The sequence below is a fragment of the Natator depressus genome, chromosome 1, assembly GCF_965152275.1.
Source record: "Natator depressus isolate rNatDep1 chromosome 1, rNatDep2.hap1, whole genome shotgun sequence".
NCBI lineage: Eukaryota > Metazoa > Chordata > Testudines > Cheloniidae > Natator > Natator depressus.
The window spans coordinates 348,361,498-348,384,421 of record NC_134234.1 but is presented as its reverse complement, the minus strand read 5'-3'; the positions used below and the strand labels follow the sequence as shown (position 1 = coordinate 348,384,421).

Below are 22,924 nucleotides of genomic sequence, written 5' to 3'. Positions count from 1 at the left end.
GGCAGACTCAGTTCTGGAGACAGTGAGGCCGCCTGAGGTCTCCTGAAAGTCACACCTCTCAGCCAGTGTGTGGGACAGATATTGGTTGCTGGTCTGAAACTTGGGGCCTGCTGCTTCTGCAGTCATGGGTGGAAGTGGGAGAAAGAGGTTGGAGGAGGAGGCTGGTGGGCGTGAGGTGGGAGGGGTTATGGAGATTGGTAGGTATTGCTACCGTGCTGGTGACTAGGACTTTCTTTGAATCATGCCTTGAATCAAGAGATGTCTTTCTGAAAGTGACTGGATTGGTTCCTGGGTACATTGACTGAATGGCAAAGGGAAATTGGAGCACAGAGAGGATCTCTGAGATGCTGTTCAGTCAGAGGTAGCGAAAATGGCAGGGTATGGAAGAATGGTGTCCCATAACAGTGTTCTGCTGGGGATGAGGCAGTAGGTGCTGGGAGACAGAACAGGTGTGATTTTGCACCAGTTTGTCTTGACTGTGCTTGATTGGCTTCAGTGGATACAAATCATGATTAAAACAATTATAAATGTTTTAAAACTTAAAAAATAATTTTTAAAATAAAAAAAAATTAGATTTTTTTTTTAATTTACATGTTGCTAGTTCTTTACTTTCTTCACGTTTTGTAGTCTTAAGTTGCTACGGTGGATGCTTTGTACTTTGTTCCTTTAATTTCCTAATTCTTAGTAGAATTTCAGATTGTACAGATATTTTTTCTACTAAGAAGTTTCACATTTAAAATACTCATCCGGGCTGAAAAAGACAATTCCAGGGGCTCCTTAACATTCTTGCTGTGAGAACAACACAAACTCAGACACAACACTGATAAGTGAATAGGCTGTACTTTATTTGCAACCAACAATGCTTTCAGCTGTATTGCGCCTCCACCAATTAAGAAAGCTGCAGTGTTCTGAGCAGAGTGCCTGCCTTTGTCAGAATTTGCAGCCTGATCTGAAAGGGACTTACTCTCCTAAGGCACATAGGCCCAGATTGTTGTGGTCAGCATTGCAACACCTAACTGATTTAGGAGTTTTCAAAAGGGAGTTAGGAAGTTAGAACGTAACTCCTATCAACTGTCAATGGGATTTTGGCTCTAAGTGCCTAAATCCTGTTTGAAAATGAGATTAAGGCTCCTAAATTTGTTAGGCATTGCAACGCTGAGCACAGCAACGCCTAAATACATTTAAAAATCTGGGTTCTAGGTGCTTTAGAAAATTCTACTCTTAGGTGCCTATACATTGACTTGGGAACCTAACTTTAGGTTCATCTTTTTAAAAATTTGGCCTGTATGTATAAATTAATATTAACTTTGTTAATATATTGGAAGTCTAAATAACTTTTCATTAACATTGAAGCAATTTTGTTTTGAATTGATAAAGATTTTGTGCCACTAGGAGAAAAGTTTTCAATAAAACAGGTACAGTTTTAGCCCCTGATGATGCAAACATTTATGTCAGGTTTCAGAGTAACAGCCGTGTTAGTCTGTATTCGCAAAAAGAAAAGGAGTACTTGTGGCACCTTAGAGACTAACCAATTTATTTGAGCATGAGCTTTCGTGAACTACAGCTCACTTCATCGGATGCATCCGATGAAGTGAGCTGTTGCTCACGAAAGCTTATGCTCAAATAAATTGGTTAGTCTCTAAGGTGCCACAAGTCCTCCTTTTCTTTTTGCAAACATTTATGTGTATGTTTAACTTTAAGCACAAGTGGTCCAATTGACTGTTAATGTGAGTAAAGTGTTTGCAGGGCTGCACCATATTTTGGTTTTTGCCTATAGCAATTTTGTAAACTTCAAGTGAGACCCTACAAGTAGTGGCATTTAAAGAAACCAACATGTATAATTTAATTCTGTATAAATTTGAACTCAAAATTGCATTAGCACCGTTTTTCAAATTAAATTTACAAAGCCTCAACCTAATTTAAAAAAAGAATCAAGTGATTTTAAATCACTGAACAAATTATTTAAATCTCCTTGATTTAAATTTCTGCACTCTGCTTCAGTGAAATAACTCCTGATTTACACCAGCATAAAAATCTAAAATCTATGAATGTATAAACAAAGGGGAATAAGGCTCCTTAGTTTCATACAGCTCCCAAAATTACACTGGTTGCTTTACAAACAAACCAAACCATTACATTCCTTACCATGATGTGGTTAGGATCTAGAGGAGAGACAAGCTGTTCTGAGTGTCAGTAGTAACAGTGGGGTAGGAATAAAAGCTAAGGAGGACAAAGACTACAAAAACAAGGTGGTACAGTTAGTTTGGTGATGTGCATGTCTCTGTGGTTGTGATATGTGTCTATATGCAAATATGTATGTACAGTACAAGCATTTGTAGATTATTTTCAATTCCCTGGTTTTTTATTGGGAGCCTTTCTCTGGGCTGCAGAGCTGCTGCTGGGGTGGGCCATGATTTGAGGCTGATATAGGGTCTTTCTCCTCCAGCTGGAAGTTACACCTTCAAGTTTCAGTGTCGACAGACCCACAGAATGTTATGTTGGTGAGGTGCATGTTTGCGGAGTTTTCAGTGGTTTTGCTGATCTGGCCGCAGGCCAGAGTCAGGATCTCCTGTATTAGCTGATCTGGTCCCAGCCAAGTATTCACCCTTTGTTGGCCACGATTGAAGGAGCTGTGGATGCTATTGCAGTGTGTTTTTCTTATCTGACTTGTGTTCTGTGTCAGCCCTCAACTGTTACTCTCAAGCACGTTTGAAACTTCCGCTGAATTACTGACTGCCTCAGTGTATCAGTGTAACACACACACCTCCTGGGTGCGGTGTTCTGTCCCCTCTAGTGGCACCGAGACCACTTAGAGATTAATGAGTCTGCTACAGCCTTTGCTAAGAGCTATGTGGCTTTTAGCTCATGCAGGAGAGGCTCATGCATTAAGCTCCAGAGGTCCCAGGTTCGATTGTGCCCACCAACGACCGGGGTCTGCTGGTGTTACACGCAGCTGGTGTATCTGAGCTGCATGAGCTTCTCTTGTCATTCCTGTCTTGGAGTCCTCAAAGTGGAGAGGCTTCCAATGTCTTATCTGTTTGCCTACCAGAGAGTCACTGTGTAGCAAGGTGCCTGTGGGCACCTCCCTGCCTTTCATGGAGAGCGAGCCAAAGTTCAGTGTGGTAGAGGGGAGCTCAGCTGACATATATATAAAATTTGTATTGCAGAAGTGCCATGGGGTACCAGTTATTGACCAGGCCCCCATTGTGCTACATGCTATAGTAACACAGAACAAAACCAAAGAGCTTATGGTGCAAGTATCAGAGAAAAGACGACAGGTGGAGACAAGACAGGTGGGGGAGCACAAGGAAGCAGTGAGGCAGTTCGGGGCAGCATGCTGGGGAATGGTCTTATTGCACCAGCTGCCTAACCATGAATGATGAAGTTTGGTACCAAGGATGCGATAGAGGCATGCTGGGAAGAGATTGTTCTGTTTCGTGGTCCCTGTTGTTTGACAGAGGTCTGGGTTACACAAAGTTATACTCTTATCTTGTGGCTAAGAAGAGTATGCCTTGACTGCAGTGGCTACTGCTGTGTCTTCCCTTAAAAAAATCAAATAAAAATAAACTAGGGGGTTCCACCCCGCCCCTCATAAGCATCCTGGGTGCCACTCTCCCATCCCCCTCTGCTTCAGGGACTCCTTGCAACTCTCCACCCATCCAGCCCCATTCCAGGATCCCTGATTTCCCCTGCAATGTCAGGGGCTTTGTGTGTGTCCCATTCCACCCATTTGACCCCATGCACCCCATTACCCTTTCCCTCTATACCAGCATCCCCCAGTAACCCCCTACCAGGGATTCTGTGTGCCATCTCCCACCCACTTCCACCTCCCTCCCCCACACCAGAAGCTCTGGGTGGCCTTCCTTTCCCCATTGCCAGGACCTCATTTCCCCTTCGTGGTAGGGGCTCTCTGTGTGCATCCATTCCCTCCTCCTTTCAATAGCTGGGTCCCCCAATCTCCATCCCCACTGGGGGTTCTGATTGGTGATCCCTTTCCCCACTCCACCCCTTTCAAATTTCCCCATTCTCCCCCCACCAGGGATTCTCCCCCCCCCCCCCCCCGTCTCACTTTTCCCTTTCTGCTTAGGGCTCTGTAGAGTCCAGAGATTTTAGCAAGCAGTGTCCATTAGCCCGCACACACGCAGTAGATCTCCTCGTACTCCCAAGTGAGAGTAGAAGAAACTGTGCGGGTCGACGCCCCCTAAGTTCTTTCTTACCGCTGCATGATCTGAGCTGGGATCCAGAGTCCTCTCTTGCTTCAGCCTGTCAGAAAATCCTGTAAATAAGATTGTAAATAGTTATTCTTTTAGCCTAGTACAATTAGTTTTTAGTATAGTTAGTTTAGTTTGTTTCCTTGGACCAGAAATTGCCTTCCTGCAGTTGGGAACGATGCCCAGAGTCATGGGCTTCAAAAACTGCGTCTCCTGCCCTAGATCCTTCTCTGTCAGCAACGAACACCAAAGCTGCCTCTACTCTCTGGGTGAAACACATATTTCGATGAAGTACAACATTTGTTGTTTGTTTCCAGTGAGAACTTGCAAAGCCCATGAACTTCACCTTGGAAAACATTTAATGCAGAAGACCACAAGGCTCCTCTCTGATGTGGGCCAGGGAGACCTCCCTGTACATGAGCCTCGCCAAACAAACAGTGCCCCTCTGATCATGTGCTTGATCCCTTGGTTTCTAAGCCTCCTCCAGAGCCTCTCATGAAGGCAAGGAACGCTCTCATGGGCAAAAGGAGAGCTCTCTATCAAGAACTGTCCATAAGAGATGCACTCCTTCCCCAAGCCCATCGAGATTGGGCAAGCCCTTACACACAGACATTAAGGAACTGGTTCTGTAAAGATAAACCCAGACTGGAAAGGAAAATGTGCAGGAAGAAGGATCCACTGGTTCTGTTGGTGATTTGAATACCAAAGCATAAGGACCGTCATCTGTCAATGAGTGCGACTCCAGACACTGTGGTACCAATTCATCTGCCCAAGGAATGCACCGTGACTAAAGATGCTCCGGTACTGTTGATGCCAGTCATTGAAAACCCTTCGCACATTGGGGCATACAGAGACCTACATGGCACCAGAGGCTATCTTCCTTTCCCACCTGCAGCCTCCCCTCTTCTCTGGCCCAGCCCTCCTGAGGGACATTACTACACTGGAAGATGATGCTACTTCAGTTTCCCAGGAACCATTTCACTTACAACCGCAAGGCAGGACTGCCCCGGTACTGACATTGGATCAATCTGATGAGCCGTCACTCCTTCATCTCCATAGAGAAAGCCAAACCTGGACAGGCGATCCGGGAATTACAGTCGCTACCCTTATGGGCATGACCTCCCTAGGGACTGATGGTTTCTGATGCCATGGGTTCCCCACCAAATGGTTGGCTCCTCTTTTTGGCTTCATTGGGGGCTGTGGGATCCCTATACCAGATGTCCGGGACCCACCCAGGAGTCTTTCCCATTCTTCTCCCATATGTCAACAGCCTGTTCCATCGGTGTCTGAGGATGAGGTGGATGTTGAACTGGAACTGCAGGTACCAACGATTCTGATGGGAATTGCCTCCTCTTTCCCAGATGAGACAGTCTCTCCTTCCTCCCCATCCCCACCAGATGACTACAAGCAATACTAGGGCATATTACGAAGAGTGGCTAACGATCTCCTTATATCTCTGGAGGAAGTCCAAGACCCACACCACTGACTGTTGGACATTCTGCAGCCTCAGGGCCCAAGTAAGGTAGCCCTCTCAGTTAAAGAGGCCATAATGGAACTGGTGAGATGGGTCTGGCACACCGCAGCGTCCTGTGCCCCCACACCTCAGAGGACTGAGAAGTGCTGTTTTGTCCCAGCAAAGGAAGCTGAATTTCTCTTCTCTCACCAAGCTCCCTAGTGGTACAGGCTGCTATGGAACGAAATAGGTTGCAGTACCTGAGGCCTACTCCATCAGACAAGGGCTCCAAGAGACTTGACCTCAGGGGAGAAAAGTCTTCTCCTCTGCAGGTTGCAATCCTCATTGCCAGTTACCAGGCCCTGCTATCCAAGGAGGACTTTAATAACTACTTCAGGCTGGCAGCCTCTTAGGACAAACTCTCTGCTGAGGACAGTACCCAGTTCCTTTCCCATTTAGAGGAGGGCAGACTGTTGGCAAAAATGGCTCTTTGGGCTGCAGTTGATGCAGCAGATACAGGATCCAGAAGTTTGGCCATGGGTATTGTAATGAGGTGGGATTTGTGTTTGCAATTCTTGGACTTCCCCAGGGAGGTGCAAAACAGTATCCAAGTGTAGCGAAGCAATGACTCACCGGCACGGCACCTCCCGCTGGTCGTCTTGGGAATTAGCACTTCACCAGCTCTGGAGCGCCCTCTGCTGGCCGATGTCTCACTTGTCTCAGGCCCCATGTCTCCCCCCAGATCCCGGTGCCCTTTACCCTGGGGTTCTGCCCCCAGCAGTAACCCACAGTCTGGGTTTCCCCTCCCAGGGGAACCCCCAACCCTCTACCCCACCTTGCCTCAGTGGCTATTGCCAGTCATCATCTAGCCCTCGCTCACTGAGGCAGACTGCAGTCTGTAAACCACTCATTACTGGCAAGGGGGTTTTGGACCAGTTGCCTCTGCCTAACCCCGGACTGTACCTCTGCAGCCCCAGTACCTTCTTTGGCCTTTAGCAAGGCTTCAGCCTGGGGAGTTGCCAGGCTGGAGCTTCCTAGCTCCTCTGGCCTTTCCCCAGCCCTGCTCCACTCCAGGTACCCTTTTCTCCCAGACAGCCAGGTCCTTCTCTCTCCACAGCTAGAGAGAGACTCTCTCAGCTCCTGGCTCACAGCCCTTTTGTAGGGCCAGCTGTGGCCTAACTTGGCTGCTTTTCCCAGCTGCAGCACTCTCCATGGCTGCTTTCAACCCCTGTTCTGCGGGAGTGGGGCAGCTGCCCCACTACACGAAGACCTTCTCTTTGATGAGTCCAGCAACTTTAATGAGAAGACTGAATCCTTTAACGAGTGGAGGGAGTCATCAAAGTCTACCCATGCATCTGATGAAGTGAGCTGTAGCTCACGAAAACTTATGCTCAAATAAATTGGTTAGTCTCTAAGGTGCCACAAGTCCTCCTTTTCTTTTTGCGGATACAGACTAACACGGCTGCTACTCTGAAACCTTTGCTCCCTGTGGATCTACACACCAGCCCCAAGGAGGATGCACCAAAGGCAAACCTTTCAACCAACACAGCCTACTTGTCCGCCTCCTCCTCCTTTGTTCTACTACCACTATCCTGCTGAGCCTCCGCACAAGCAAAAAGAAGACTCAGAGACCCTGTTTTTTTGCCTCCTCTACTACCACATCTGTGACCCATTCCCAGCCCACTGCTAGCAACCACTTCTGACGTTTTAGTTGAGACCTGTTTTGCCATCTCTGATGCTACCTGCCCCTTCTTGTGTCACCTTTGGAAGCCGTCTCACTCTGTTCACCCGCAACTGGGAACTAATCACAACGGACAGTTGGGTCTTGGAGATTGTCCATCAGGGATACTGCAAAGAATTCCTCTCCCTCCCTCCTTACAAACGCACTTCCTGGTCCCCCTTTGGGGACCACTCTCATGAGGTGGTGCTTCATCAGGAAGCAGAATCCCTATTGCGCAAGGGTCAACAAGGGTAACCTTGTGTTTTCAAAACTTGTTGGTCCTCCATTTGAACCCTTAGCGACATGTTCCATGTCCCACCTGTCCATGATGTTGGCATTTCTAGTGGCCATCACTTCAGCCAGGCCTCGTGAAGGACCCCTCCTTTAGGGTATTTCACAAGGACAAAGTATCCCTTTGCCTTCAACCTAAATTTCTACCCAAGGCGATCTCCGAATTCCACCTTAACCAGTGTATTCACTTGCCTGTTCTTTTCTCAGAACCCACACTTTGTCTGAAGAGACTTCACTCCCTCGACCTGAGGCATACAGTGGCCTTTTATCTGCAAACAATCAAACACATCAGGATGTCTCCAAGACTCTTCTTCGCAATAGCAGAGAGATCCTGTTGTCAAGCTATATCGTCTCAGAGGATTTCGAACTGGGATTCTGGCTACAAACTGGCTTGCATCCTACATGTGGAACACACACAGAAATGGAGGTTATTTCTCTTACAAACATCTGCCCGGGCAACCTGAATTCTGGCATTTCCTAACTTTTGAGTGCTGGACTTTTAATGTAGTTTCCTTGGATGCAATTTTTGTTTTATATTTTTAAAAGTCAAATTTTAAAATAAAAAATGCACCAGATGAAGCCATACAGACCCTCCACTTGGGCTATGAGCTGGATGGCTATCTTTGCAGCCACAGCACAGGTCTCTACCACTCTAGCTAACAGAGTAACTTGTAGCAGAAGCACATTGTTATCGTCTCTGTGGACCTGCCACTGACAGCGTCATATTATCGCCTAGGCCGACAAATTTGCAGGGGCGGCAAATTTTTAATAGCAGCATTTTTGTAATCGTGGCATCAGTGACGCGCGCCGCAATTTTACCAATCATAGCGCATATTGAAACCACCCACAACGGTGCACCGCGATGCAATGCGATTTAGTAAAGAACATGCTCGTGACAATCCTAAGCATTAACAATATGACCGGAAGGAAGAAATTAAGCGGTTCTTAGTTAAAAAAAAATGCTATACAAAAGAAAGAAGGGGAAAATGAAATGATAGCAAAAATGCGCAAACTGGATTCCTTTGTTGTATCAGTTAGTGCTGACAGTGAGACAGAAAAAATACTTGAAAGCAGTAGTGAAGTTAAAAGTGAAAATATTGGTGTTGATATTGATGTGATTAAAGTACATAGTGAAACTAAGGAAGAAATTCCGGCTGCGGTTAGTGTTGAAGAAAATGCTCCAAATACCAATCATAGAATCATAGAATCATAGAATATCAGGGTTGGAAGGGACCCAGAGGGTCATCTAGTCCAACCCCCTGCTCGAAGCAGGACCAATTCCCAGTTAAATCATCCCAGCCAGGGCTTTGTCAAGCCTGACCTTAAAAACCTCTAAGGAAGGAGATTCTACCACCTCCCTAGGTAACGCATTCCAGTGTTTCACCACCCTCTTAGTGAAAAAGTTTTTCCTAATATCCAATATATCAGAGACTACCGGGAATCATGTTGATCTGCATATCTTTGACAATACTGCAGAGATTTACGAATTATGTCAATCTGACATTGAAATATCTACCATAAGTGATGACCCGGCCCAATGGATATTGAATGATGCTACAATTGAGTATTTATCAACGCATGGTATTAAACAAAATATTGATAGTGATTTTACTAACTCAAAAAGACAATATATTGATAAAATGCGTGTTCAAACAAAAAATGTGTTTGAACGACATCTTTTAAACAGTGAAGTAAAGCTACAGCAATATCTTGTATATTCAGAGAGCAAAGGAGCCGTGTTTTGTGCCCCATGTCGATTATTCGGAGGGATCTCAAGTCTGGCGACGAGTGGATACCATGACTGGGAAAACATATCAGCTCAACTATGTGAACATGAAAATTCGACTGAACATAAAACATGTGTACTGACAATGGTGAAGAGAGACAAGATATCCAGAAGAATTGATACAAGTTTAAAATTTCAAATGGAAGAAGACATTATTTATTGGAGAAATGTGTTAAAGAGGATTGGAGCAGTGGTAAAGAAACTGTCAAGCAGAAGACTTGCATTTGGAGGTAAGGTGGAAAAATTTGGATCACCTTATAACGGCAATTACATGATGGCCCTTGAGCTTGTCGCAGAATTTGATCCATTTCTAGCAAATCACATTGCACATTACGGAAATGAAGGTCGAGGTAACGTATCTTATCTTTCATCCTATATATATAATGAATTTATAAAATTGATGGCTTCAAATGTGATCTCAAATATTATTAAAGAAGTAAAAGAAGACAAATTATTTCTCGATAAGTTTTGACTCAACTCCTGACATCTCTCATGTTGATTAATTGGCTTTTATACTGAGATATGTAACCGATGATGGCATACCAGTAGACCGGTTTCTTTGTTTTTTACCAAATACTAGCCACAAATCAGAACAGTTAGCTGATGCTGTACTTTCAACTTTGAATTATAATGGATTAGATATCGCAAACTGCCGTGGCCAGTCGTACAACAATGCCACTAACGTGTCTGGTGTATATAGCGGGTTGCAAGCAAGAATAAAGAATATAAATCCTTTTGCTGTGTATGTGCCTTGCTCTGCACATTCTTTAAATCTGGTTGGAGTATGTGCAGCGAAAAGTTGTCAAGAAGCGTGTTCATTTTTCTCAACTGTCCAACATCTTTATTCATTTTTTTCTGCCTCTACTCACCGGTGAGAGATTTTACTATCTAATTTGAAGCCAGGCAGTAAAGTAATAAAAAGACTTTCTAAGACTTGATGGTCATCTCGAGTGGAAGCTTGTCATAATTTGAGTGAAAACTGGAATGCTATAATTAAAGCCTTAAATACAATAAAGGAAGATGCTACTGAGAAACCTGTTACGCGTAATGAAGCTGCAGGCCTGCAGCGAAAACTCCATCGACTTGAGGCAGCTTTTATGGCTGTTTTTTGGAGCTCACTCTTGGAAAGATTTCACATAACTAACCCAAAACTGCAAAATGTTTATACTGATATACAGACAGTTGTAGAACTCTATAACTCACTAATAGGATACATTAACTCTATACGGGACTTGTTTGATACGTACGAAGAGACAGCGAAAGAAAAATCTGAAATTGAAGACAACGAATTTGACCCAAGGCGAAAAAGAAAGTGTAAACTTCAATCTGATGAGACATGTGAAGTTGAAGTGGAAATGTGTGGTAGAGATAAATTTAAAGTAGATACCTTTTTAACAATACTAGACCTTGTATGCTCCGAATTAAAACGCAGAAGTAATGCATATCAAGAAATTTATGGCAGATTTCAGTGTCTCTGTAACATTACCAATACTTCAACAACAGATATAACAGTTCACGCTAAAAAATTACAGCTATGCTACCAAGGAGTTTTAGAAGAATCATTCGTGAATGAGTGTCTACATTTTCGATCATATTTGGAAGGTGTAGAAATTCCTGAAAATGAAAAGAAGTAAATTTTAAGATATTGCAGCCTTCTTGGAAATTGAAACATTCATTCAGTATATCCAAATATTGATATTGCCTTCCGAATGTTCGTTTGCACACCTGCTACAAACTGTTCAGCGGAACGATCATTTTTGGCATTAAAAAGGGTGAAAAACTATTTGAGGGCTAATCTCAGTGAAGAAAAAGTAACTACCTTTCTTTCCTGACAATTGAAAAGGATCTAACAACTTCTCTGGATTATACAGAATTAATTAATAAGTTTGCCACTCAAAGGTGTAGGCGTAAACAAATGTAATTACTTACTACTCACATACTTTTATTTCTTTTATTGTATTTAAAATAAAATAAAAAATAAATATTTGTTATACACCGGACCCCCGCTTGAACGCGGAGTTTTGGATCCATGTGCGGTCCCGCGCTATAAGTGAAATCGCGCTATACAGACGTGCGTTCAAGTGAGGGTCCACTGTACTTGTAATTTTCTTTATAATAAAACTTGTAAATGTTCAGTTATTTTAATGATATTTAGATTCATTTTAGTTCAATGAATTCGTAAAAAAAAGGAAAAAAAGTTCATATGGGGGGTGGGGGCGGCAATTATTTCAGGGCCTAGGGGCGGCAAAATCATTAATCCGCCACTGGCCACAGAGAGACATTTTGCCAGTTTCCGAGCTATTTGCTAGACATCAAAGGAATGCTGAAACTCAAGAAAAATTGAATGCACTAGAGCCTTTGGTAGGGGAGCGTTCTCTAGTGGCTACAAGCCCTCTGTCCCTATTCATCCCCAGGCTCTCCCTATCAGGCTGCTCCTGTCCCACATCCTGCCCCTGTTCACTCCATGCCTGATTCCTCCTCCAGCTGCCCTCAGTTCCTGTCTTCACTCCCTGCCCAGCTCTTGCCCATTTTCCCTGCCACTCCTATCCTCCTTATCCCTAGCTCCTGCCCTGCTCCCCCTCCCTTTTCTCCTGCCTCTCTCCTCCTTTATTCCTACCCCCCATCCCCTATATTCTGTCCCCCTCTGCTCCTCCCCTTTCCCTCCTCCAAGCTCCTGCCCCTGTTCTCATCTGTCTGCTTTAGAATCAGGCTGCTTCTTTCCTTCTCACCCCTGCCTGATGCTAGCAGAGGGAGCACGGAGGAAAGACAGACTTCTGCTCTCAATTCTGTGCCCAGTGCTATAGCAGCCCAGAGTGGCCTGGACCAGCAATTGCCTGGAAAGTCCATCTCAGCCCCTCCACCCAAGGTCAGCACATAGGAGTTGTGAGGGGATGGAGCATGCTCAATGCAGGCTAAATCTTCAGAGAATTTAGCTAGCAAACTAACAAATCTCTACTGAGACTGTGCAAATTGTGATTTTTCAGAGGCTTATAACTTGGGCACACTTCGGTGAGTTTTCTTGGAGACAGCAAAAGGCACATCCTTGACGCAAAAACCACCCCAAATTTCATGTCTTTGTGCCAAAGCATGGGGCTAGTGGATGTTCTCAGAGAAACGATTGTAAGAGGCTTTTTTAACATGGCTAAAACTGTATATTTTCCCCCAACATCATTCTCAGAAACAGCTGGTTTGTTTTAGCTGAAACCCCACCCCCACCACACACACACACCCAATTCAGCTTGAGGCAGACACCTGTCATGGAAAACTTCACTCCGAATGGGTAAAGGTGGCGAAGATATGAGTAACTGAAAACAGGGTCTTATAATGGGGAGTGTTGAGCAACTGTCAATAATCAAATGGTTCTGAACCAGCAAGTTGAGTAACTAAACTATGCAATCAAGTGTTTTTAAGGTCAGGCTTGACAAAACCCTGGCTGGGATGATTTAATTGGGAATTGGTCCTGCTTTGAGCAGGGGGTTGGACTAGATGACCTCCTGAGGTCCCTTCCAACCCTGATGTTCTATGATTCTAAGTGATCTTCATATTGTAACCCTCATCCCTGTTCTTTGTTACGCTCACTCCTGCATCTTGTTTCAAATTAGTATGTAAGTAATGTGACAGGGTCGGGCCAGATGGCTATAGGAGAGTAATAGAAGGCAGATATATTAGCCCCAGGCTAAGTAGGTCCCTTTTCCCTGGGTAAAGTAACAGGGAAGGTTCCAGAACAATCAGGAACCTTCTGGATACAATTAAGACAGGCTGATTAGAACACCTGTAGCCAATCAAGAAGCTGCTAGAATCAATTAAGGAAGGCTAATCAGGGCACCTGGGTTTAAAAAGGAGCTCACTTCAGTTTGTGGTGTGCGTGTGAGGAGCTGGGAGCAAGAGGCACTAAGAGCTGAGGGTGAGAACGCGGACTGTTGGAGGACTGAGGTGTACAAGCATTATCAGACACCAGGAGGAAGGTCCTGTGGTGAGGATACAGAAGGTGTTGGGAGGAGGCCATGGGGAAGTAGCCCAGGGAGTTGTAGCTGTCGCACAGCTGTTCCAGGAGGCACTCTAGACAGCTGCATTCCACAGGGCCCTGGGCCGGAACCCGGAGTAGAGGGCGGGCCCGGATTCCCCCCAAATCCTCCCAACTCTTGGTCAGACACAGGAGGAGGAGTCGACCTGGACTGTGAGTTCAGAAAAATGGCCAAGCTGAGGGCTGCCATAAAGCTCCAAGGCGAGCAAATCCGCCAATAAGCGCAAGATCCACCAAGGTAGAGCAGGAACTTTGTCACAGTAAATAAATGTCTTCGGCATGATCTAAAGCCCCAGTGCTGTTCCCTTGCCCAGCAGCACTGCAGCTTCTTCCCTCACCGATTCCGTTCTCGCTCTCTAGTGGAAAATGTAACTTTCCAATGGTTTCCTACTAGTAGTATTTCATGAGCCAGCTCTTCTAACCGTGAAGTCTCCAGTCCAATTAGGAAGCAGACCTGGGCTCACAGAGCAGAGAGCCAAGGATCTGAGGGATTTAATTCTTTACTTGCAAAATTAATGCTAGAACAGCAGCACTTCTGAGAGTAAATTGGGGTTACATGCAGCTGCATTGAAGAATCACTTGGCAGAGCAGCTCAGAGTGCTGCAGTGCCTGGTGTGTGCAATCTGTCTCTCCAGTGAAGCAGCAGATGAGTGCTAAGAATGATTTCCCTGTTTTCTGTCGAGTGTCTTATTAATAAAAACACGTGCATTTTTATGTGTGACGACAACAGAATGATTCGCTTTGAATCCTTCCCTGTCCCTCTGCTTCTTGTCTTGGCCCACAGAGCCTGCTCTCTCCCCATCTAGGCCAGCAGCAGACCCTGCCCACATTTATATTTCGCAAGCACGGATTCTCCCAGATTACAGCTAATGACTGCCGATAGAACCTGTGTCGGGGACTCGGGGTCTTGAACCCTGGGCCACATAGGTGCTTTGGAGCTAGTACTCCCCAACGTGTTGTCGGAATAGGAGTTGAACTCTGACAGAGGACCCCAGTACTGGGAGCTGATTGCCGGAATGCTGGAGGTCCTGATTGGTTCACAGCTCCTATTTAAACCCAGCACAGGAACAGAATTTTGTCCATGCAACTGGGTTCACCCTGCTTCAGACTCCTTCCCCTGGAATACCTGCTCCTATTGCCTGCTACTGATCTGCTGGTAACCTGACCCTGCCTGCCTCCTGGTTTGTCCTCTGGCATGTCTCGGGCTCTGATCTCCAGGTATCTGACCCGGCCCAACTCCTGACCAATGTGACAGGATACACCTTAGGAAAAAACAGCTATGTTCGCTTCTTGGATCTTTTTTACTTTCCTCAATAGAAAAGAAACAGGTTACTCAGAAGAGAGAGGTTTCTCAAGACATATGTTGTCCCAGTTAAAACTGGATAATCTTGATCTGTGCTCTGAAGGTTGCCAGCACAGATCTCAAAGTTATTCAGGAAAAAAGTGGGTGTAATGGTATCATGAACCTCAAAACCCCAGTTCATGCTGCACTTTAAGCTCTGCAGCAGGAGTTTGGTGAAAAGTTTTTGCACTTTTTGTTCCAAACACAGGACACCATGCAATCAGAGAAGAATCCTTCTGCCGCTGAGAATTTGCAGCCTGTGGTGAGGGTCTGAAAGGAGCTGGCGTTTTCCTGTATCTTAACAATTCCTACCTTTAACATGTCACTAGTGAGCTGCTCCCTCTCAATTTAGGCTTGAATAGAGACTGGGAGTGGATGAGTCATTACACAAAGTAAAACTATTTCCCCATGTTTATTCCCACCCCCACCCCACTGTTCCTCAGACGTTCTTGTTAACTGCTGGAAATGGCCCACCTTGATTATCACTACAAAAGGTTTTCTTCCCCCCCGCCCCCCCGCTCTCCTGCTGGTAATAGCTCATCTTAAGTGATCACTCTCCTTACAGTGTGTATGATAACACCCATTTTTTCATGTTCTCTGTGTATATAAATCTCCTCACTGTATTTTCCACTGAATACATCCAATGAAGTGAGCTCTAGCTCATGAAAGCTTATGCTCAAATAAATTGATTAGTCTCTAAGGTGCCACAAGTCCTCCTTTTCTTTTTGCGAATACAGACTAACACGGCTGCTACTCTGAAACCTCTGCACCTGGTGGCTGTCTGTGTTGTAGCGAGTGTCCTACGGCATGAATTCTTCTCTGCGAAGTGAGGGAAGGTTTATTATCTGATGAGTCAGTGACCACTATTACTGTATTAACAAATCAAACTTTAATTCGACGACCAAGATAGTCCGTTTAGGCACCTGCATCCCTTTGTGCTGATATTGCTATGACCCTGCCCTCCCCTTCCCTACGGCATGTCACCTTCTCTTCACCTCACGTCAGCATTTAGATTGGAAACTCTTTGTGGAGGAACCATGTGTTGTGTTTTGTTTTTGGAAAAAACCCAGAGTGTGGACAGAGTGAAAATAAAAACCCATAATATATTAGCACCCAGTACATGGAAGGTGCTTTACAGGGGTAGAGTAAGACAAGTCTATGCCTGGGGGCACATGCAGTCTGAATGGACAACGTACAGACAAAATATAGACCCAGGAGTAGAGGAAGAAGCAAACAGGCAATGGGGATGATACAGTATGCATCACGTTAGCACCATGATTTACTGAAACACTAAAATTTTTACTTGTTTATAGTGAATTAGAGGCACACTTCTGGGATTATAGAAAGAGGTGGGTTCTGAGGAGGGATTTGAAGGATGACGTGGAGATTGTCTGGTAGTTGAGGTGGGGAACAGAATCAGGGAACAAAGGGAGTGAGAGGGATGATGGAATTGTTGGAGTCTAGACTGTGAACAGGAGAATGGATGGAAGTGCACGAATCCAGCACTATCATGCTTGGCTCTCGATCCTGCTGTGCTCAGAGCACAGGATTCTAGATCCAGCACTAGCGTGCTGGGTTCTGGATACTGCTGCGGTCAGTGGGTGGGAGCGAGACCCTCGTTTTTAGTGTATCAACATTGTTTAAGATGAAAGTGAATATTAAACTGTCGTTTGATGACATTGCATCATGCAGAATCCTGGGGCGAGATCTTTCACCAGTGAAGTGAATGGGAGTTTTGTCTTCCCATAGGACTTCTGTGCGGCAGGATTTCAGCCCTGGTCTGTAGTGACAGCCTTCTTAGCTGGATGGGGTCGCAGGTTGAAAGAGAGAGGGAGAAGAAAGCAGAGGGAAAGGGTTTGGAAGGGTGTATGGGGGTCCTTTGCCAGACATTAAAGAACATGCATCTGGCATGTTCTCATTAATATTTAAGGTTTCAGAGTAGCAGCCATGTTAGTCTGTATTCACAAAAAGAAAAGGAGTACTTGTGACACCTTAGAGACGAACAAATGTATTTGAACATAAGCTTTCGTGAGCTACGTCCGATGAAGTGAGCTGTAGCTCACGAAAGCTTATGCGCAAATAAATGTGTTAGTCTCTAAGGTGCCACAAGTCCTCCTTTTCTTTTTATTAATATTTAAGAATCAAGTCTGCCTGTGAGGAGAAACTAGAGCAGACTCAAGCTGTTTGGGACTAGTGAGGAAAGAGACACAGTGAAGAGACACTCTTGTGTTCCCAAAGACTCCAGGAAGAGTACAAAGAGACAGCTGTGTGGAAGATTACTGGCTTCCAATGGGAGGGTTGTTGCCCTCTTTTTGTGTGTGTGCTGCCATCCTGTGGAATGAAGTGTTAAAGAAGAAAGTCTGATTGGAGCCTGGAAATGTGCAAGCTATTGCTAATGCATGTGGAAAAAGGTAACCCAAAATAACATGCCCTCAATGGGCAGGAGAAGCCCACAGAGCTGCAGCAGCAAGGCGAGACTGAGCGGGGAGAGTATGTTTGTAGTGTGATGAGGCAGAAGAATGGCCATTGCAGTCTTAGGTTCCTGAGGAATCATACCATGTGTGTGCACATCCTTTGCCTGTGCCCACATTATTTTTTCTCCCAAATTTCCCACTCTTGTTAACACCAGTTCAGCTCCATGGGTGCAAGCACCAGTAGGAGTACTAGTGTACATGCCGTTTTTACCACCAGGTCATTTAGAACTGCCTTGGGAAGGATTAGCGACACAGTGATAAGAAAACTTGTGATGGCTGGCATCTTTTCTATGCTAGTGCTCCTTCTATGGGACATTCCCAGTGTGGGCAGCAGTGGGAAACTTTAGAGGCAAATTCGTGTATACAAGAGGTAGATGGTTCTGGTGCAAGGTACTGAAATATATTGAAATTGGAGGGTGCGGGCCTTGGGTGATCAGAGTTAAATTAGTACAGTTTGGATAAGTTGTGGATGGGAAGGATATTGTAACAGTGTGGAAAATATCTGAAGATGTTTGGTTTCAGAGTAGCAGCCGTGTTAGTCTGTATTCGCAAAAAGACAAGGAGTACTTGTGGCACCTTAGAGACTGTGTGTATATAAATCTCCTCACTGTATTTTCCACTGAATGCATCTGATGAAGTGAGCTGTAGCTCATGAAAGCTTATGCTCAAATAAATTGATTAGTCTCTAAGGTGCCACAAGTACTCCTTTTCTTTTTGAAGATGTTTGGGAAGGGGCTTGGGAGGGTTTATTTCTCTTTTGCTGTTGGGGTGTGAGGAGATGTTTGGGAAATGGTTCACTGATGTTGGGGAGCCCGTGAGGTTTGAGGGGTGTTTCACCATTGTTAGGAGGAGGGGAAGTTTGGGGCATACAGGAACTGGTGCCATGTCCTCCTCTCCAGCACCGCTCACTCTGTCATACTGTGTGTACTCAGGAACATGATATCCTGGTAAGCTTTGCCAGCACCGTCCAGTCCTAATGACCTGGATCCTCTTTGCTTTCTGAGCTGCTTCTCATGTCTTAGTGAGCCAGCCGCTGTGTTCCTCAGCTTAATTTGGTGCTCGTTTCAGCTGCTGCCGTAGGCTACTTTCCCTTGGCTGATGATCAGAGGATGTCTCAATGTGGGGCTTCTTGTGAAGCAGGGAAGCTGGGGCGGGACCTGGACTCGGAGGGTAAGGTGATCAGGCGTCAGGTTCAGCACTCTCTAATAAACCAGGGATTCCTCTCCTCTGCCCTTGTCTGCGGCCCTCCTCTGTTGCTCTGCCAGCAGCAGTCAGAGTATCAGAATATGCTGCAACTGAACTTGCACATTGATTTCTTCAAGCTTCAGGTTTTGGTGTCTCGTAAAACGGACTCCTCTACGTGCCTTCCCCGGCCTCTCACTGGGGTTGATTGAGTAAATGGCATTTAAATGTTACCCCAGGTTCGGAGCTGCAGCGCTTCTTGTGGTGTCTGTTAGGAAGGTGTCATGGCGTCCCCGGGCGATGCTCTGGAACTGCTCCCTACGAAGACAGTCAACACTCTGGGGGAGCCTCCTCTCTGTGAGCAGACTGTCTGCCGAGCAAACAGCTCACATGGCTTCCACCTTCCTGGGTCTGACCTCGGAGCATTCAGCCTCCTCTGCCCCTCCTTGCGCTTCCCACAGCCAGTCCGCCCAGGCGGGGTCCTGGGGAAGCCAGAGGGTCCTGCCCCCAACTCCGCAGTCAGATGGGACTCTCAGCCAGCCAGTAAAACAGAAGGTTTATTAGACGACAGGAACACGGTCTAAAACAGAGCTTGCAGGTACAGAGACCAGGACCCCGCAATCAGGTCCATCTTGGGAGGCAGGGAGGCCAGAGGTCCATCTGGCCCTCCCTCCATTTCCCCAGCCAGATCCAAACTGAAACTCTCCAGCCCCTCCTCTGGCCTTTGTCTCTTTCCCGGGCCAGGAGGCCACGTGATCTCTTTGTTCCCCAACACCTTCAGTCGGCACCTTCGTAAGGGAGGGGCCCAGGCCATCAGTTGCCAGGAGACAGGGTGTTGGCCATTCTCTGTGTAGACGCCATCACACTGGCCCTCTTAGGCTCTGCAACAATCACACACCCTTATCCCCCCACCTATATACTTAAGAAATGCATAGGGGAAACTGAGGCACCCACACAGTATTCAGAGAAAGTATAAAGAACATTCCCACTTTGCAACAGAAGGAGAGCAACAACAGATGTATATTATGTTGCCAGGGTCTCATTTTCCTGGGCTCTTATTTCTCATGCTGAACTGGGGCTGGTTCTCAGCTGGTTTTAGGAGCTTGCTGTAGGTGCCAGCATAGCTTTAGAAAAAAATTTTGATATCCTTTGGCCCTGTCTGGACTGACTAGCTAAATCACTTATGATCCTGGTTTAAACTGAGTTCAAAGCCCCGTGCAGATTCACTTCAAACTGGATCACTTTTAAGCTTTATTGCATTGGTGAATGCATCCAGCTGACTTCCCTCCACCATCTTTCCAGCTAGGAGGGTGATGCTGAAGGAGCAAAGGTTCCAGTTTGGGGGTGCTGATTGCTGGTGGAGCCATGAGGGCTCTTTTGGTCTTTGCTTGCAGAGTTCTGGAATGGTTTCCTTGATCGCTGTAGACAGGGTTTTTTTCTGAGACTCATACTAGCCAGATCATTATTAATATTATTTCTTTTGTGATAGGCACTTCCCCAAAGACCTTGCACAGTTCCATCTAAGCTGGCTATTGCAGGGTTTGATAACACACGTCTCAGAGGAAGAAATTTCTGTGCACACAAACCTGGGAAGTTGAACTAAAGCCCGCTGGGGAATGAGCATGTTCAAGCTCTGTTGTGCTCATGTAGATCTGCTGTCTATCTGCTTGGGGCTGTCTCCTCAAATCAGCAACTTCTGTAACCTACGCATTTGTGTGGAATTTGCTTAAATAAATATATTTGCTAAACATTATAATTGAAAAAAACCCACAATCCTAAAAGGAGGACCTATGTGCAGCTGAGAAAAGACAACACCCTTGAGAACAGGTCTAATTGCAGGCCCCATTTGGGAGGCCCACGGCAAAAAGTGACATCAATAATAAAAGCACAGTTACGAAGTAGAGAGTGAAAGTGACAGCTACTCCAGTTATAAAAACTCACAATAAGAGTCAATGTTCAAGGAACCTGATCTTGTCTAATTTAAGTGCTTTAAGTTCAAGAGGCAGATAGATGGATTATACCACTTTAAAATGTTGTCTGGATACAACATAGTGTAAACAAGAGATACAAATAAAGCCATCTGCCATACATTTTACATGCATCAGTTTGACTTTGCTGCGTAACAGGAAGCTGGCATGTCACCTTAGGTTTCAAGCAGTGTGTGGTCTTGCTGGAGAAGTTGTTGCTAAAAGTCACATAACTGCTGAGACTTCAGTTTATTGTGTGTCTGTGTCACAGTTGTATATACTGTATATGTTTCTCTTTGTGGTGTATATGAATAGAAGATATCTAGTAGGAGGGTAGAGGTGTGTCATGGGGACTTGGGTGGAGGGCAGGGGGAGATAATTATTTGCCCCAGTGGCTCTGTCTTCCATGGCTCTGGCTTTCATTTGCCCCAGTGGCTCTGGCTTCCATGATACGCTTCAGCTGTCTCCAGACTCTGGGGCAGGAAATGTGTCCCTGGTAGCTCATCTGCAGTACACCCTCTGGCTGGTTTAAGGTGCTGGGAGTGGATATGTGCCCCAGTGGCTCTGGTGGATGTTGTTTCCAGTATACCTTGGGTCTCCAGGAAGGGTGTGTTTCCCCCAGTGGCTTTTTTCTTCAGTAACAGGGTGTTAACATTGTGTGTTGTGTATTTTCCTGGGATGTCATGGCTGCAGGCAAATCTGAAGAAGTTCATGGAGTACGTGCAAATGCTAAATGTGGAGAAGGTCTGCAGACTGCTGGAGAAGGGACTGGACCCCAACTTCCATGATCCGGACACTGGAGGTGAGACTAGCTTTCTCAGAGATGGGGGATGGCAGAAGAGGGTTGGGGGCAGCTGGTTGCTTTGGCAATACAGTGGGATTCTGGGGGAGTAGTAGTTTGTTTGAGAGGGTAGCAAGTGACATTAGGGGAAAGGTGGGAGTTGGATTTTGAGTTACAGGGACCTTTAGCAAAGAGTCCCAATATGGTTTTCTTATGTTTCTCTAACGGGGGTTGGAGCCTGGGTTTCTTAAGCTGGAAAGGACTGTCTTTGGGAGATACAGAGGCCTGGAATTGTCAGACTAGATGAAAACATAGGACAGCCAAGGGTTCTCTCGATGACGCAGTCATGGGGATGCAGAAGTATTCTCAGGATAGATTACACAGATCCTGGCTTCTGAGTCCTTCAGGAATTGCCCATCTATGTGAGAAGCCACATACATCCCCAACAGTGTGTTGAACCCACCACAAAAGCAGTGACTGTTGGGGCTGGGTGCATGCTCCCTGGCAGATCCAGATGTTTGATACTGAAGATGTGAAAGGAGCTGCAGCACTGGTCCCAGCTAGTACTTTTCTCACTGCTTCTGTAGTGAGTATGGAGCTCTCACCCTTTCCCCACCTTTGTGGTGTCCTTCAGTGCATGTCTGGGATAGGTTTAGTTATTGCTCTTATTTCTGTATTAAAATAACAGTGTGAAGTTTGTTACTTTTAGTACAGAGTAGGCTCCATGCCTGCTGTATGGCTTAGGCAGATTTCCAACCAATAAGTGTGTCAAGCTGTTGTGCAGAGAGACAAGAGCTTGAGTACCAATCCCAGGGCTGACTGAGGAAACAGGGTACAAACCCCAAACTGGTTGTGAGTGCTGTATTTCAATTTCACTAACCAATTATCAAGGGTAAACTCCTCAGCCTTAACGTGGAGTCGCAGACAGTCCCCTTGGGTACTGTGATCTGTCTCGCCACCCAGGTGAGCCTACCTTTGTGAGAAATGTCCCTTACACTAAGCATCACAGCAAAATTCAGGTTACTCCCAGTGCCAAAGGACCAGTCACTTACCCCAGGTCAGTTGCACCTTAGATCTCACACCAAAAACAATTCATGTAGCCAATCCTGTAATAAACTGTGTGCAGATTTATTAAATAAGAAAAGGAAACTGGAGAATTATTTACAGGGTTAAAGGAGGTAAACATACATAGGTGTAAAAATTAGTTACAGTCTTAAATTTCAAAAAGTAATAGAAGCTTCTATAATAACCGAGCTCTGTGGGGTTGATGCAAGTGCAGGGCTCAGAACAGGTGGAGGTCTGATTGGGATGCCTCAGAACTGAGTGTCCTAGTTCTTGTACAAAGACAGCCTGCTTCCTCATTACATTCATACTTTAAATCTGGGTCCTGAGCTGATTCAATTACTTGGTGGTATATGACATTAGACCATTGTTCACATTCATTGAGTTTAAGGCCAGAAAGGATCATTACATCAGCTAGTCCGACCTTCTGTATGTCAGAGGCCATTACATTTCATCCAGTTACCCCCTATTGAGCTCAATACCTTGTGTTTGACTAAAGAATATGTTTAAGAAATGCATCCCATTTTAATCTGAAGACATCAAGAGATGGAGAATCCACCACTTCCCTTGGGAGTTTGTTCCAGCAGTTTGTGCCTAACTTCTAACTTGAATTTGTCTGGCTTCAGCTTCC

General features: G+C 45.5%; 1 protein-coding gene across 1 annotated transcript in view; it reads left to right on the top strand.

Annotated features, from left to right (window-relative positions):
- SHANK3 (SH3 and multiple ankyrin repeat domains 3) overlaps positions 1 to 22,924 on the top strand; it is a 658,681-nt gene that overhangs the window by 120,400 nt on the left and 515,357 nt on the right. Inside the window, exon 4 of the mRNA XM_074942807.1 lies at positions 21,144 to 21,252. Within this exon, the coding sequence (XP_074798908.1) occupies positions 21,144 to 21,252 (109 nt within the window). The remainder of the gene's footprint in view (positions 1 to 21,143; positions 21,253 to 22,924) is intronic.